Source organism: Lichenostomus cassidix, chromosome 5, assembly GCF_008360975.1.
Source record: "Lichenostomus cassidix isolate B80296 chromosome 5, HeHo_3.0, whole genome shotgun sequence".
NCBI classification, from domain to species: domain Eukaryota; kingdom Metazoa; phylum Chordata; class Aves; order Passeriformes; family Meliphagidae; genus Lichenostomus; species Lichenostomus cassidix.
The window spans coordinates 20,331,332-20,348,627 of NC_139486.1; the positions used below are offsets into that span (position 1 = coordinate 20,331,332).

The 17,296-nt window shown below is 40.9% G+C and overlaps 1 protein-coding gene and 1 long non-coding RNA gene across 15 annotated transcripts in view; one reads left to right on the forward strand and one right to left on the reverse strand.

Annotated features, from left to right (window-relative positions):
• The first annotated feature begins 7,110 nt into the window (after window positions 1-7,110).
• LOC146436088 (uncharacterized) lies at window positions 7,111-12,196 on the forward strand. The gene is made up of 2 exons (XR_014852514.1): window positions 7,111-7,234; window positions 8,468-12,196. It is a non-coding gene; the product is annotated as an uncharacterized LOC146436088 (long non-coding RNA).
• NRXN3 (neurexin 3) overlaps window positions 10,931-17,296 on the reverse strand; it is a 982,570-nt gene continuing 976,204 nt past the window's right edge. For 6 of the 14 annotated variants that reach the window (XM_085061635.1, XM_085061639.1, XM_085061633.1 and 3 more), the window contains one exon: window positions 10,931-14,520. In XM_085061635.1, the coding sequence (XP_084917761.1) occupies window positions 13,595-14,520 (926 nt within the window). In that variant the 3' untranslated portion in view covers window positions 10,931-13,594. The remainder of the gene's footprint in view (window positions 14,521-17,296) is intronic. The other 8 variants (XM_085061643.1, XM_085061642.1, XM_085061645.1 and 5 more) reach the window with 3 other exon arrangements.

The following is a 17,296-nucleotide window of genomic DNA, read 5'->3' on the forward strand; positions in this document are numbered from 1 at the left end:
AGAGAGAAAGGCTTTTCCTAAAAGCTTTCATAGCAAATTTTTAAACAACAGGAAAATGGTAAAACAACATAATGTAAAGCAATGACAAAATTAGTTTTGCTGTGAGTATGGGGAAAACGATGATGCAGCTGGCTGATTTTGATGTTGGAGTTCAGTATCGGCTGAATTTTCAGACTGCAGTTATGTTTGTAGTCTGTTTTTCTTTTGCTGGGGCTGCTAAGATGAAGGCAGGGTTTGCAGCAGCAACGGGGTTGTCACTGAAGTCTTTTTCAGCTTAGGAGAGGGAGAAAACTTTGGACGCAGCGCAGCTCCACTGGGTGACACACAGCTCTTCCCTGCTGTGGCTCTGCCGGGTCTGGAACAGTTTCACTAGGCCCCAGCACGGCCGGACGGCAGCACAGCTTCAGGGACTGCTCTGGCACAGCTCCACCGGGCTCCGGGGGCAGTGTCTGCCGCGGGGAGCTAGAGGTGCAGCCCCACCGGCTCCTCCGAGCCTGCCGCGGGCAACTGGAGGTGCGGCTCCGCTCCCAGCCAGGCCATAGCTGCTTCTGGCTGAGAGGGAACACCTGGGAGGATGGGAGGAGGGGCCCGCACTAAAGAGAAACACTCAGATGGGGAAGGATCTGTAACAGAAGGGAGCACCCACCGACGCGGGGGGAGGGGTTACAACGGAACAAGAGGGATGCAGGGGGCGGGGCTTCGGCAAGCCCGGGAAAATTTCAAGGGGAAGAAGACAACATGGCGTGCCTGACTATGCGGCCGGCGCCATATTGGAAAACACGTGGAGTCAGCTCGGCTGAGGTTTGGGGTATAGGAAAGGAGGTTAGCAGGGATCTCGAGTTAGAGTGGCCAGTTTTAACCCGGGACAGGGACAGGAGAGGCTGAAAAACATACGATCAGCTGTCTCCTGAGGGACAGAGGGGGAACACGAGCTGGTGGAGGAGGGGGTGCCACCAACACATGGTCGGCACCATGTTGGGGGATACATGCAGGGGAAGGTGCTTATTAGGGAGAGAACAAGGGTTTTTCACTGCTAGATAACTAAATAAAACAAAACACAGATTAGTTTACTTTATCTCTCGCGTGCAAAAACTTCCCACACAACAGCTGATTCTCTATTCCTTATAAAATATGTCTAATTTTATAAGAAAAACTTCTCCCAAAATGGGGGCACAAAACTTAGGTCTCTCCTTGTTAGAAATGGGTTTTTTCTTGTCGAGATTTCGCATGGAGCGCGACTCCCTTCACCTCGACAAGACACCACCTCTAACCCTCCACCCACCCCGAGGCAAAAAGAACAAACTCAAAAGAAAAAAGGGACCCCCGTACTAAGCCGACCAGGCCTTCACCGGCTCCCCTTCCAAGGGGCTTTCCAGAGGGCTTACCAAGCACGGAGAATCAAAAAAAAGCACTCGGGATGGTCCACCGCCGTTCGGCCGACCTCCTTGAAAAGCGCGACTTTTTTCCAGAGGCTACCGGCTGCCCCTTCGGTCTTCTCGCTGAATGCAAGCTTCTCGTCGGGGAAATGGCTTCCCAAATGCGACTACTCCCCTGCCGCAGTTGCGGCTGCAGGGGGACGCTTTCCAGGGTGGCTTCTGCCCCACGTTTGGGCGCCATTTGTTGCGGTTTTGAGGATGTTACAGCAGACTTTACCTTAGAGCTTCTCTACCCAGCCTGGTTCAGCGCCTCAGTGCTCCAAACCCTCTGTCTCAGGGCTGGACACTGCGCTCTCACCGGCTGGGGAGCCATAAGGCTATCTCTGGTTCGTCTGCTTCCACAACCGGCAGTGATAAAGGAGGCGAGGAGGGTCTATGCGTTGTGTCCATGGAAGATGTTTATTCGCATGGTGCAGCAGAGGCCAACGACCTCCCCGAGGCAGAGATGCCTCGAGGGCGAAGGCCTCACATGCACAGCCACATGTGGAGCATAGACACACGTGGAGCATAGACGGCAAGATGGCGGAGGGTAAGGGGTTTTATAGGGAAACAGAGCGGGGCAGGGACAGCACACAGCCCCAGTGACCTCTGGGTACAGGGGAGGTACAGGGGCGGAGTTAGGAGTACAGGAACCAATAGGGGAAACCCGAGGGAGTGGCCAGGGCCACGTGGGGTTAGGGTACAGGAACCAATAGGGAAAACTGGGGGCGTGGCTAGGACTACATGGAGTAGGGAAGGCAGGACAATAGGTGACAAGTACAGTCGTTAAGAAAGGGGTGTGGGGAACTTGCAGCCATTATCACAATAGAGGGGGGTGCAAAGAAGATGGAGCCAGGCTCTTTTCAGTGACACGAGAGTACAAAACAGTGGCAGTTCATCTGAACTCAGATCACATTTATCAGACTGGGCTCTGTAAGATATCTAGTTGTGGGAGATGCTTGGTCTGCACATCAGGCTCAGGAAGAACACAGAGAGGGCTGAGTCCAGTTGAGCTGTTGTGAAGGAAAATTTAACTGTTGGCAGCAAGAGGCTGGCTAGCACTTTTTTCCCATCCTCTTGGTAAAAGGCACCTATTTTATACACCAGACAAATTAAATGGCCTTGAAGCCTCACACCTCTAAAAGCATAGTTGACATTCCTGCAGAGAAATACGTTAGAGAGTCCAAATTTCCTTTCCTCCCAACCCTCAGCTACTTTAACCATGAGATGATTCACCCTCTAACCCATTCATTGCCTAAAAAATCCTACAGCAAAAGTTTTGTGTTAATTGCTTGCAGCAGGTGCTAAGATCTGAGTGCTGACAATGTTTTTAAGGGATAATTTACCCACACAGGTGTATCAAGATGTCTTTGGAGATTTATCTTGGATATGGAAAATAGGATGGTCTGGGAATCTGGGCTGACCCATTTAGGGAATGAAAATTGTGATTGAGAGATGCACACACAGGGATATAAGTGTAGATCTGTATTTTAATGCGAACGAGTAAACAGTCAGCACTATAATAATCTGTAAGGCATTTGATCCCAATAAACCATCTTAATCCTTAGGGCTATTCTGGCAGTAAGAGATAAATGCACTGAAACAGAAATATTCTTAGCATAAACCTCACATATCCATGTTTACTGTGTGTGTTAGACAGTTTCAGACCCTTCTTCCCTCCTTCCCAATACTGAGGAGCACTTTGTCTGTAGTCTGCTAGCTCCCTACTTCACTAGCCCTTCAATTTGGATTTTTATTGTTTCCAGCAAGGGCCAAGACAAAAGGAAAATCAAGTTATAAAGAAATACTTGGGACTAATGCTCCCCTACTGGCATGCCCTCTGCTTCAATAAAGTTTCACTGCAGATTTTGGTTTTAGGAGTTATACATGTGGTCCTGCATTTTGTGGGAGGATGGATTTCCACATCTCTGCACTTAACAAGCCTCTGAGTTCAATGTTTTGTGGCTGTCTCCTGGCTGCTGCATTGTCTTCATTATTGTCTGCATTGCAGACAAAAGGCTACAGCTCAGAAATGCAGTGACAGTGAATGCCTGGGCAGTGAAGTGCTAAAAGTTATTTAATTTGTTGTCATTACTAATGACTGAATGATGCTTATGAAAGGTTGGGAGCAAGAGCACATCCTTCCTCCAAAAACGTGTAGTGCTACTGCAGGTAATATGACCATATTTCTTTTTTTAATAATCTTCAAGCCAGCACTTTCTCCTCTATGTTTGGAGTCCGGACATCTAAAGACACTCAGGGTCTGTCTGGTATGTCACAAACATACAGACCTTGTCAGCAGTGCAGATGTGTAATACCTGCTGCTACTGGTCCAGTGCTAGTGCTCTGCTAGCCTAAACTGTGTGGCAGAATAAAGGTGGAAATCGGTCTGAAAGTTTTTTTCATTGATCAAATAGTTTGCAAGTTCTTTCCTGGTTAGGTGGGTGAATGGCCATTATGGCAGGCTTTGACTCAGCTCAAGGTTGTTTGATATGTAAGCTAAAGCTAATTTTTCCTCTCCTCACAAATGACAAGCTCAGGTTAAGACTCTTTAGCACAACTGTTGCCATGTAATGGCATTAAAATTAATGGCATTAAAATAATACACATGTGGAATTGTGGAATCTTCAAGGTCTGCTCCTGCAGTTTGACTTCCTTGTTATACAAATAACAGCAAAACCACTAACCTAGCTGGGAACTGCTCTAAGTGGGACAAAACAACCATTTTGCATCCATATTTCACATGTAGTGATAGCTTTAAATTGCTTTTTTAAACACGAATTTCTAGTTCTAGTTCTAATTATCTGACAGGGACTTGTAAGAATTTTAGCTTCAACAAAGCTGCACAGGTGCCACTATAAGGAATGATCCTTAGTGTATGGGATACATTATGTCATACTATTGATTGAGAATTTGAGGAGGAAAGTATAGATCCTTTAACTTATGTCAGGAAAATCCAGGCATGAGACTGCAGTTTACTTCAGAATTGCACATACTTTCCCTTTATAAGTTTTGCTGATGAGTTTGTTCTAAATTGCATTGAAGTGCTGCTCCAAAGCTCTCTCAAATCAGTGGCAACCCATTTCTTAACTTCAGTAGTAAGTGCTCAAGCTGCAATACATCTTAGTGCTAAACAGTAAAGTATTTTTCTGGTGTGTTCACCCTGGATGTGTATGTTAAGTGCAAGAGCCCATGCTTATGTTAAATGCAACAGTCCTGTACATGGATTTGGCTTCCATTTACCCAAATGCACTGGATATGCAGCTCATTTCCTTCCATTTTGCTAGGCAAATTAATCAATGAGAAAGCAATAATATGAAGTGCAATCGGCCATGAAAAATAAGAATTGTAAATCTATTTGTAGGTAAAATAAGAATTTTAAATATATTTATAGGTCCCTTTCTGAAGAAGAACTCTTTATTTATGGCCACTTAAAGTGAATTTTGTTTTTGAGGGCCCAGAAACATCAGGAGAACGGAGAAAGCTTTGAGGTGCTTGAGAGTTTTCTATACTCTCAATCCTTGTGTTAAAACACTTTGAGTGAGCAGAAACAGTCCTCCTGTATCTGAAACTTTCCTGGTTATAAAATAAGCCTTTATAGTGCATACCATCATTGTTATTCTTTATAATGTGGCTAATACTAAAAAAAAATAAAATAAAATAAAATCAGTAAACACCATGAGATAAGGGAAAAAAAGAGAAATCCAAACTGTTTAAAAGCAAAACTTGCAGAGATTCAGAGATTTATGGAAAGGAAGCACTCTGTTTACTGTCAGGAAGCTTTGCCATTATCTTCAAAGGAAGTTTCAGTAGGTTCTGAATGTTTATAATAGTTATGACTCAATTTATCCAGATAACAATATCTTTGTTATCTAAAATCTTGGCAACACTATGTATTTCAGTGCAGACTGTGAAAGATAACAATCAACTTCAACTCTCACTGACCCAGGAGGGCTGTGGTATGGTATTTAGTCTTACATCCTATAATTACATGTAATAAAATTGTGTTGTCATTGATGTTATTGTAATTGGTATAAAAAGTTGTTTATAGCAAAATATTGCAGATGCAGGCAATGATTTTCTGCAGGAGTTCGCAGATGGCAAAGCTAGACTCTGGCAGATCAGCACTGCCAGAGCAGAGTAGTTGCACAGAGCAAGTAAACTCTAGTTCATAATGCACGTGGGAGAAACGGGCTTGATTAACAGATTAGAAGATGCCTTGGATGTTCAAATGCATGCTTGGGCATGTGTCTTTACCAGTATGCATAAACATGGGGCACTTAAAATAAACAGTTAAAACTCCAATAGTTCCCATTTTTAAATGGTTCTATCTTAGTTGAAAGTGTTTTATTATCTTTTTAGAAGTTCCTGCATTTACACCGTTTGCTCTAGGTTTTCATAGCCAAGCCAAATCAAGCCAGCTCCTGATATGGAGAAGCTAATGTTAATGGGAGGACTGCATGTGTTCTACCTCTGGCAGCACTGCAGTGTATTTTGGAGGCTGTGAGTAAATAGTGGGGGAGGCTGAAAGCTTTGGGGGCTAATCTTTTTACGACCATGGTTTTTATATTTTTAACCACAGGCAAGTCTCTTTGTCCTAATTTCCCTCCTTGCACAGGGGAGATACTAGTATCAGCTCACGAGGGAACCATGAATGTAAATTTATGTTTGTGACTCAGAGAAGAGGCAGAAATGAATAATCATATGATTCCGGAGAACTGGTGGAGATCAAATACTTAAAGAGTTGAAATAGACCTATTGGAAGAGTGTCCTGCACAGTACAAGTAAACTCCAGTTCATAATACATGCGGGCAAAAGGGCTTGATTCAAGTTACACAAAGAGTCTTAGGCCTGGCACAGCTCAGCTCAAGCATTCTTGGTTTTGGAAATCAAAATCCTGTTACTTCACCTGCTGCTTTACTGGGTGTCTGGCTGTGCACTGCATGCAGGCTCTGTTTCTCTGTCTTCATCTGCTCTTACAAATAGCCCTTGGAAACCATTCCTCACAAGGGGCTCCTCATTACCCTGTGAGTGATCCTTCCATTTATCTCTTTCCCCATTCGACTAAAGACTTGCTGTTGCCATCACCTGATAGTAGTAACAACTTTAAATTACTGGGCCAGGCTATAAGACTGAAAACTGTGAGAACTGTGTGTACCAAGGAGGTCATGCAGATACCATTACAAATGGTTTACAGAGCCTTCACTTTTCCCATTTCCACTTTTGTTTCTGTGGTGTGATTCAGTCCTGTTTTGTTGTTCTGTGTTTTAACACTTTATGTAAGTACTCTTGAAATCCAAATGCTGAGTGCATTTTTTTATAGTGTTCCAAAGGCTTTGGCAGCATTATTAAATGTATATGTATAATTCCCTTCCAATGAGTTTAATTTTCCAAGTGCACCAGCCAAAGCTGTTAGGCATAGTGCCCAGCTTACAAGCTACTGAAGAAAAGCATGCCTTAAGTTTTTCCAGCTGCTTGTTCAGGATTTTTCTGACCCATGTGGACCTTGCCCTTTTGTTGTATTCTGTGAATGGGCAGACAAAAGAGATGCATGGAGTGGTAGATGAAAACTCTGGCTGAGTGGCTTTAGGTTGTGCTTGGTGGCAGAAGTACAGGTTTGAGCTTCTGTTGGGTTTTTACAAGGCATGGAAATATGCTAAAGTTGTTTTGGTGGTTTTTTTGGTCATCTGCTTCAGATGAATTTAAGGAAACAGCATGCTCATGCAGCTTCTTCCTAGCATGCTGAAATGGATTTATCTCCAGGCAATTTTACAGCAGATCTAAGCCATCTCTCATTTTTACTCCCACTCTGAAGGCAGGTGAGTTACGTAAGCCTCGTGAGAAAAAGCAGAACCTTGTCCACCACTTGCCTACATCATTTGGTACTGCAAAGCTCAAGCAATTAACACTAGCTAATTAACTTTATCTGAATACTACACTGAAATGGCCTCAATTTTTAAAGGTGTTTATGTAGTTGATTTCCCCTGTTTTCAATAAGAATTAGCCAGCTCAATACCTTTAAAAGTTAAGCCTTTCTTCAGCTGTATGTAGTCCAGTATAATCTCTAGAGTGTGCTCTTTTCCCTCTCTCATGCAATCCATGTGCCCAAATTATAAACATCAAATCCCTGCAGACCAACATTTACTGAAATTTTTTCTTGCACGGCACTGTATTTGCTGATGTGTGAAAGACAACACGAACAGGCTCTCCAGAGAAGAAGGGTTATCAGGAACATTTCGGGACAGACAGGAGATAAAGCACTGTGCAATGCGTGTTGTCTGAAGAGAAAACAGAGTGTGATAGCTTACTATGCATAAGGCAGTGTTTTACCAAATTGAATAAGAGATTCTGATTTTTTTTCTTAAATGACCCAACAAATGTTACTACTTTGGGGAAACTCTTGCCAATTAAGAGTAAGAATCAGCCGAGACCTTGCACCCCAACCTCCTTCATTTACCATGACACTTCTGGTTGCATTACTTCTTTATCACCTTGGAAAATGTGCTCTCAGAGCTCAGCCAGGGTCCCATCCAGAGAACAGCAGGCAATAGTCTTTCTTCTCCTGCTAGTATCTCTACCAACCCAAGAAAGTCTGGTGAGGTTGACAGCTGCAAGGCAGGTCTTGTTGCTGTTCCATTTCTTTGTTATCATTTACATGTGGGAAGGGAAATGCAGTGATTTGTTCTACCATATGAGAAATACCTTCTAGGGAGCCAGTGCCAACCTTGGCAGCTAGGGAGGATGTATGATGAAATGGCAACAGCTGCATGTGACTGTACATTCTCACAGGGCACTTGACAGAACTTTGTGATCTTGCACACCCCTTACAGACTGATAGCTGAAAAAACTGCATCTCCATGGAAGTTACACGCTTAGCTTTGGCCCTAAGTGTCAAGTCACATTCATTAGTTATAATTCATGTGTCTTTGTCCTCCTTGGGAATCATCACCATCATCTGATTGAAGATACTTTCACTATGGAATTGAGGGGAAGGATATTTGTCTTTTAATCATTACCAAACTGTCTGATCAGTATGTTCTCACTTCTTGCAGAAGAAAAACAGCCTGGCATGGCAACTTCAGAGGAGACCAGCATGTCTGCCCTCCCTCCCAGACAAGAAGCACAGACAGAAATGTCTGGCAAAAGGAACCATCATTGACATTGCTCCTCACTAGTCCTTTTCTACAACACCAGGGCTGGGAAGGGTAAAGCCCATTCATGCTCAGATCTTCATGACTTGTGTCAGTGAAGAATCTCTGCAACTGTGCAATAAACAGAGATATGCTGAACAGTTTTGGAAACTCTAGCATAGAACTGGGCATTTAAGAGATGGATCTTCAAAAAGGGACACAGTAAGTGGGATGTTGTTTACCAGTAGAAAATGGTGGGAAGTGGAGTGGCTGCCCAGCCCTGGTCCTTGAAGAGAGCTATACACCTAGCTCAGTGATGGTGACAAGGCAATTGTGTGTGCTCCAGGTGCTGGAGTGAGTCTAATAAACAGACATGAAGATGAGTAAGAGATTGGAGTATCTGTTGCACAAGAAGAGGCTGAGAGAGCTGGCACTGCTCAACCTGAAGAGATGGCTTATGGGGAACCTTACAAATATGTACGAACACCTTAAGGGAGGCTGTAAAGAAGAGAGAGCCAGGATCTTTTCAGTGGTACCCAGAAAAAGGGTAAAATGGGATGGGAACAAATTAAGAAATATTAAATTCCATCTAACCACAACAAAAAATGTTTGTACTGAGGGTTGTCATATAGAGCAAGTTGCCTAGAGAGATTGTGGTATTTACACGAGAAGATATTAAAAAAAATGGACACAGTCTTAGGTAAGTTGCTCTAGTTGACTCTGCTGTAGTTGACTCTACTTTGGGATGGTAGTGCTTGGACTACATGATCTCCAGGGGTCCCTTTCTAGCTCAACAATTCTATGATTCCGTGATGAGCCAAAGACAGAATAATTCCAAGCCTTTTAGGCAGCAATGAAATCTCCTTTCTGACATTTTCATTTAGCCTAAGTAATAAAATGGTCATTAGGTGACAGACAAAATGAGAAAAAGCATGACTATAGCCAGAGGGTTAGGGTAAGTCAGGTTGAAAATTCTGGCTTCACATAATATTCCATAATGATATGAAGTATAACAGGTTTGGAGAGAAGTACTGAGGAAAAAAAATATTTTTTCAGGACATCAGTTGCTTGGTGATAAGGAAATTTTCTGCAATATTAGAAGAGGTATTTAGGTTCAGACCTAGATCTCCCACATGCCAGCTGACTGGTCCAGTACTGGAAACGTTAGGTACTAGTCATCACCCAGGAATTTAATGATTTTGGGAGGGAAATGTGTGAAGACCAGATGAGAACCTGTGATTTTGTGACTTGTGAGAATCTGTAAGTTGTTAGAATATGATTCACAAAAGAACCAAAACCAGTAAAATACCTCACATGTATATACACACAAATATTTTCACCTACACAAATGTGAGCAAAATCAATGTAGCAAATCACAGGCAATACCTGAACAATCATTTTGTCCTAAGCCAGATTTGGTTGTAAATGAAACTTGTGGAAAACACTGCTCAAAAGACCTATGGATTCCACCTAGGGGAAAAAAAGGTGAAGCCATTTGGTTGAAAATGAAAGGGCTGTGAAACACTCATTTGGCTGACCTCCAGATGCCTGTAAAAAGTTAAAAAGCTTGCCAGTAGCTTGGGAAGATCGAATCTGACAAAAGTCCACACTACTACTGTGAACTGAAGTTCTGCACAACTTGCTAAAGAAGAAAGGATATTGGCAATTTTCCACGATGGCCAGAATCAGACAATAATGTCCAGTAGGACAAGGAGAGGTCAGTTGGGGTTTTGGGACCCTCAGGGTCTACCTGGAAAGAAGTGAACACTCAGACTGTCTACTTTTGGTACCCAAGTCTGATCACTAGCATCCAAAATATATAAACTATGTTCCTTAGCTAGTACATGGAAGGTGATAGATAAATTCAGAGGACCTAAGGCAGGATCCTCATATAAAATTATATGAACATTTTCTGCATCAAATTAGCTATTTAAATCCCCAAAAGGATTCAGCTGCTGCAGCACATCAAACATAGACTCCTGACCAAACAGGAATCCAGAATCCCATAAACATCATGGGAAGAGCTACACACTTCAAAAGGAGCACATGTAAGAACAGCATGTAAGAAAGGGCATACTAAGTCCATGTCCTAGGTACACTTTTATCTGAGATGACTGAAACCCATATTTCACAGAAGTACCCTACTAAGGTGGTGGAAGTGGGATGAGATAGACTGCAGACTCAAGTTTAATTGAGGTCCCTGCAAAGGAAAGAAATATGGTTCATTGGACTAAAAGAAGAATGCAAACATGAACACGATTCTGTAATTTGGTGGCTAAACACTCCTGTGGGATGGGGGCTACTTATCACAGAATATTTTCAGCTTTAAAGGTCCGGAGTTTCCCTGAAGTCTTTCACAAATAAAAACACAGTAACAGCCAGGGCTTTGGGAAGAACATTTTATTGCTAAGCATATCTTTAAACAAAATGCAACTAAGAAAAGAAAAAGAATCAAAATGAAGAAGAAAAAGAAAGGGAAAAAAAGCAATAACATCACAATAACTCAAATGAAAATTCTCCAGGTTGTCCATAAAGCAACAGGGATATGGTAGAAGCCCACATACAGAAATGCACATGTTCCCAAAAACTGTCCAATAGAAACTTACACAAAAAAGGAAAGTGTAAATATTTTTCCTTTAACTTAAAAAAGGAAAGCGAAAAGGAAAGGAAGAAAGAAAGCAGGAAATCATTTCACAAGACTCCAAGACTCCAAGAACAGCAATCTTTTACAGACATCAAGATATAATCAACTTTATATAGTTTCGGCCAGTTAAGTCATCTAAAATCGTGCTTTCATACCTTTTTAAAACCTGTCTTTTTTTTTCTTTTTAGTATAAAAAAATAAAAAAGAAAAAAGCTCAACCTCACACACGCGCACACGCACCACACACACGCACACATACACGCACTGAAAATATTTGTTAACATGAAAGTGTCTTCTCCAAATGTTTGAGAAGACTGGTTTTTTGAATTTAAGTTCCCATGTGCGTGTGTGTATCTGATGACACTTCTTCAAAGTCAAATATTCATGCGACTTATAAACACCAGCAAGAGTAGATTTCTAAACCTAAACAGCTGATTAGTTTTCATCCGCATACAGCAAAAGTGTTCATTTCTGATATCTCAGGGTTCTCAACCCTTCTTGGTTTTTCTTGTTTCTCTCTCTGTCTCTCTCCCTCATTTACTTTTTTGCACATGATAGGCATGGCCGTCAAACCACCTCACTATTGTTCTGTACAGTAAGATAATCCTTTTCACAATAACTGGGAAAATGTAGAAACCAAACAACCAAATTAAATAAGTTAAATAAAACATAAGACATTCCCAATTTAACCATGAAACAGTATATACACCATCAGGGTATCCATATAGAAATTATACTAGCAAAAAAATAGTAGTAAAATATGTAAACAAAATTTCAGATTTTTTTGACACAGATAACTGTGACAAAGCTAAAACACACACTCCCTTCACATTTTAAGGTTTGCTTTTGTTGTCTGTTTCTTTTTTCTCTGTTCTTCAAGAACATTCTCATTCTGCATTAAGACCATAACAGAACTTCTGTTCCAGCCGTCCCATCAAACATACCACGATAAATATATCTGTGTGTATATATATATATTATATTATTAAATTAATTTTTCTTTATTATTTTTTGTGTGTCACAGCAGCTTTATTTATTTTCTTTTATATAAAAGAGAAGGAAAAGGGAGAATAGGGCAAATGGAAAGACAGAGATGATCTGAAATGTCAAGCTACAAAATTAAAGTATTACATATGAAAAACAGTTATATGTCAAAAAACCTATGCATTTTGCATTCTTTTACAAGTGTTTAGCTTTTCTGACATTTATTGGTCTTGTCACAAGTTGAACTCCAGTGGTGTCTTTCTGATCTCTTAATTAAACTGATTTATTAATAGTTGTTGCATGCATTGCAATGTCACAGAACCAGAACCCAGAGGGAGGCTCCTTTATTTTTGCACAGTATATTCAGCTCAGAATGGTTAATAACTTTTAAGCATTCTCCTTTTGAATCTCCAAATCCCATTAGCCATACTTTGGTTGTCTAATGCACACTAAGTGCTATACTCAAATAAAGCCAATGATTCATCAAAACAGACCCAAACCCATCTGCTCTTCAGTTCAATTGCAAATACTGGAGCCAGATCCAAGAGAACTAGCTTTCCATGACAATTTGCCTCAGCACCACTCATCAGACACTTTCACTGCATTGTTGGCAAACAACTTACTGCAAGATGATGGATTCTAGAGACAATACAACCAGATATGCAGAGTAAACACCATGGGTAGCTTTTGAGTTCATATATGGTAATAGTCTCTCTTTATTTATTATGGATTTTTTTTTCCGAGATTTCTTCTCAACTCATGTCCTGGTTAACCCCCCACACCATTCCACTCCACTCTTCCCTCCCTCACCCAAAAGTAATTGAAGAAACCAAACAAAAAGCAACCCAAGAAACAAAACAAAACCAAACCAAAAAACCAACAATCTCCAAAATCATTTATTCCCCTCCTCCAATCTCGAAAAATTATATGTATGCTGGACACGGCCAGATCAGTTTGTTCAATATTTCTTTGTTGTTTAATAATGTTTGTATTTTTTTTCTTTTTCCATCCTTTTTTTTTTTTTTTTTTAAATAAGTAAACTGAAAAATTATCGATACAGTCAGGGATCACGAACATTGTTAAAGACTCACTTGGAGATATGAAACAAGTAAGCCATGAAGTCTTCTACCTTTGCAGAAAGTTCAGCGGAGGAGGAGATTTGGAGATGTCCAAGTTCACTAACAGAGCAGAGCTGTGCGCGCCATCTCCAGAACGCTAAGTGTGCTTTATAATACATTAGGGCAAAGTTTGCTGACTCCAAGTGATGACTTAGACATTAACAGTCACTGCTGAAATTTTTTTCCCAATACTTTTTCCCACAAACGATATCTCCCAATAATCTCGTTCGCTGCAATGGTTCTGATATCTCAGTTAAATCTCATTAAGTATTTATATATTTATATATAAATAAGTATTCTTTTTTACACATAATACTCTTTGTCCTTGTTTTTCTGCTTCTTGTGGCCGCTCTTTGAGCTCTGCTGCTTCTCCTTCACGAGCGTGCCGTTGCTCTGGGCTGAGTTGCTGATGTAGTTCCGCGTCTCGTCCACCTGATAGGACCCCTCGTCCCTGTTCCTGTACTTGTACATGGCATACAGGAGGATGAGGATGCAGAGGGCGGCAGCAGCCACAATGCCGACGACCATCCCCGTTGTGCTGCTCGACTCACGGACCACCTCTGAGGCCCCCGGAACCCGTCTGATTCCCGGCTCCGTGGGGTTTGCTGTGGGCACATTACGGAACATGGGGGAAGTGATTAGCGGGCTCTTCAGCTTTGTGCTGTCTAGCTCATAGGCAGTGGGCAACGGAAGCAAGACTATGTCAGGCTGGGGTTTGAGCTCACGGTTATTCATTTTGCCGGCTGGCAATTTGGGAACCATCACAGTCGAGGACGAAGCTGTGGAGCGGATCAGCTCAGGGGACAAAGACGTGGTAGTAGTCCTACCAGTTTCGGAGACTTTGTTAGGTCTAAAGTCCTTGGATTCCCACTTGGGTGCGTGTGCTTTGTAGCCACCTTCGAAGATGGAAGTGGAAAGACTCTTATCTGTTACCAAGGAGAAGGTGGTGTAAAAATCTTCATCATCAGTAGGGGGTAGGTTAGAGTCAAAGGTTTCCCCTGAGCCATACCCAGATATCACCAAGCCATCATCATCACAACCATCGCTGCCTTGGTCCGACAAGCAAGGTAACCCCGCCTCAGAGGTCATGGACAGGGAATCTTTGGTGGTCTCAATAATGGTGAGGAGGGGGCGAAAGGTAGGGGGAAGTGTAATGAAAGGTGCACGAGTAGCAATAGGAGGGATATCTATAGGGTCTTCTACAAGTAGAGGAATAACTAATTCACCTCCTGGGATGGAAAAGAGAAAAAAAAGAAGATTAGTACATTTTAATGACACAATGCACCATTTTCAGTTCACTCAAGGGCGAGAGAGGATCTGGGCATTATGAAAAGGTGTCAGGGATTAGCCTTCTCTCTCTAGCTACACTACCAACATACTTTTCTGGGGGTTCCTTTCATTGTTCCCTCCCACCCTGCTCGGACATTGGTAAAGTGCATGTTCCATTTCCTATCCATGCTAGGTAAGTACAGTGAAACACTGAATTTTTGGGGACCCAAATTTTTTGATTTTTGAAGATACTCTCAAGTGACTCTGTGCTCATCAATTTTTGGTAGTGATCTTTTAAAAGCATTTGGTTAGAAAACTTTTAAAATTAATTACTTTAGACTTCCATAGACCAGTGCTCTCCTACATAAATTTTTTGCCACTCATCTTGCTAGTTTTTCCTCTTCTGATTCTTTTCATTTAAAATGACAGTGGTATTTCTTCTCTGCCATTCTAATATGCTCACCTTCTGTAGCAGTATATAAGTCCTTTCTCTAAGGTGTTTCCCATTCATCCATTTCTTCTTGATTGTTGTCTGGCTTTTAAATTGTGGGAAGGTTCATGAATGTGAGGGATGGAATAAGAACCAAGTACTTACTGGGTCCATGAAGGTACAGAGCTCTACTCAATGTTCATCTCTTTTTAATCTTTCTTTAGCATTCTCTTTGACACTAGGAATGTCCCTTTCCTTGCATCTTTTTGGGGCTACTAGTGCCATACTATCTTCATCTTCCATTCTTCTTGATATTCATTTACTATAATCTGATTAAAAGTTAAGATAGATTTTATTGTGATTGACAATATAACTGAATAAGGACTTCAATGAACTATTAGCACTTGAGCCCAGGACTGTAATGCAGAAGTTGTCTTCACTTCTTGACAGGCAGACAACTGCAATCAGTTCTACTGATTTCTACCATGATGGTTACTTGCCTACAGAGGGCTGAAAACAAGGCAGACTTATGGTCTCCTCTTGAAGTGGAACAATAAAGCTATAGGTGTAACATTCATACCTTACCACGGTATAAGCTGCAAATGAAACAAGAAAATCAGTGCATAATTTCCATTATTTGGATTCTGAACAGCAATTTTGCTACTTTTAGGGTAGTTGCCCTCCCTGTGTTGTCTCTATATTATAATGTGACTGCTCCTCTACTTTTGAGTCTATGGTAATTAACAATCCACTGTTTTGTGGATAAAAAAAATTGTGTGGAATCTTATTAATTTCTCTAATTCCTTTAGTTCTGATTATATAGTCTTCTGCTAACATACTGGTTGTCAACACTTTTTTTTTAGAGTGAACCATATTGTTTTTGAAAGTTTGTGTATAAATTGTCCCTTGGGTAATTTTTCTTTGCCTAGCCACTTAAGTAAGCTGCTTAAAATATAAATTGAAGCATTCAGCTGGCATCATGAGAGTCATCTAGATCTGTTCAAAGGAGTGCAACTAAGTAACAAGTATTCCTAATGCATTGGAAATTTTGATGTATACTCACCATTGCTTAAGGAAGGATGTACAAAAGAAATTATAGCTTCCAAATTAATAATTCTGGGTTTTAATTATGTATTAATAATTGCTCATGAACAGTTTGGCACTGTTACAATGCTGAATGAATCAGGGTCAAAATTCTGCTCTCTCAAAGCTACCCTGTATATTACATGCACTTGTTTCCCATTGAATTTTGCCAGTAATGTCCATGAAATGTCTATAAGGAATATGGTTTAAAATCTAAATCCCTTCTAAATGTATTTGGAGAGCAATATATTTGAACAAATTACACATTGAAGATAGCAACATACTGAAAAAGGTACTTAATAGTTTGATTAAATCAGGATAGCTGAAATAGCAATATGGCTTATTCTTTTCCTTAATGGGAAACTAAGTGGTGACACAGTTTAATCAATTAAAACAGCTGGAATTCTCTCAGAGGTACCAGGGCAGAAATTAGGCCAAAATAAGAAAAGCAATACTTTGCATACTTTCATGCAAAGCTAGTTTTAAGTTAAGATACAAATTGCCAATTTGAACATGTTGTTTAGTTTTCTGAGCTCCCTCCATATCATTATGTATCTTTTGTTACTGCAGAGAGAAGGAAGAAGGAAGTATCAGTGTCTCCAAAATATATGTTTTCAAAAAAATTATGTAAAAAAGCCTAAAGTGTAGTCTGCCAAATGGCTACACTGCATTTTGTGCTCATGCATCTGAGCTGTTTTCTGAGCAATGTAGAAACTAGAGCATGTAATATGATTTATATATGTCCAGGAGGCCTATGCATGGCTTGAGTAGAGCATCTATAATCTATGCAAACAGGTGTCAGAGGATGAACTTGGAGTATGCCTCAGGGAGAAAGATCATCTGTGAGCCTGGTAAAAAATGAATAAAAATAACAGTGTTTAAGTGAGGATTGCATCAAATTGCATGGGTCTGGAATTTAAGTTTTAGAAAGTCAGGGATAGTGTTCCTTTAAACACTTTTTTAAGATCAGTGTTTTGCTGTTCAATAGCAATACTCATCTATGACTTTCATTCACCATCTGTGACACTCAATTGGAAAAAAATCAGTTTGTCAGCTTTTAATTGCTCCTCTGGAGCTTTGAAGTGCCTTTGTGCTTAAAAGCTATTATAGTGGACTACAGCATGAGTATGCAGTTGATCTGCCAACCATTGGAGCAATATTTTGGGCAGTTTTCATCCAAAAAGAAGTTATTTTGGTCCTGTAAATGATTAATTTTCTGGAAG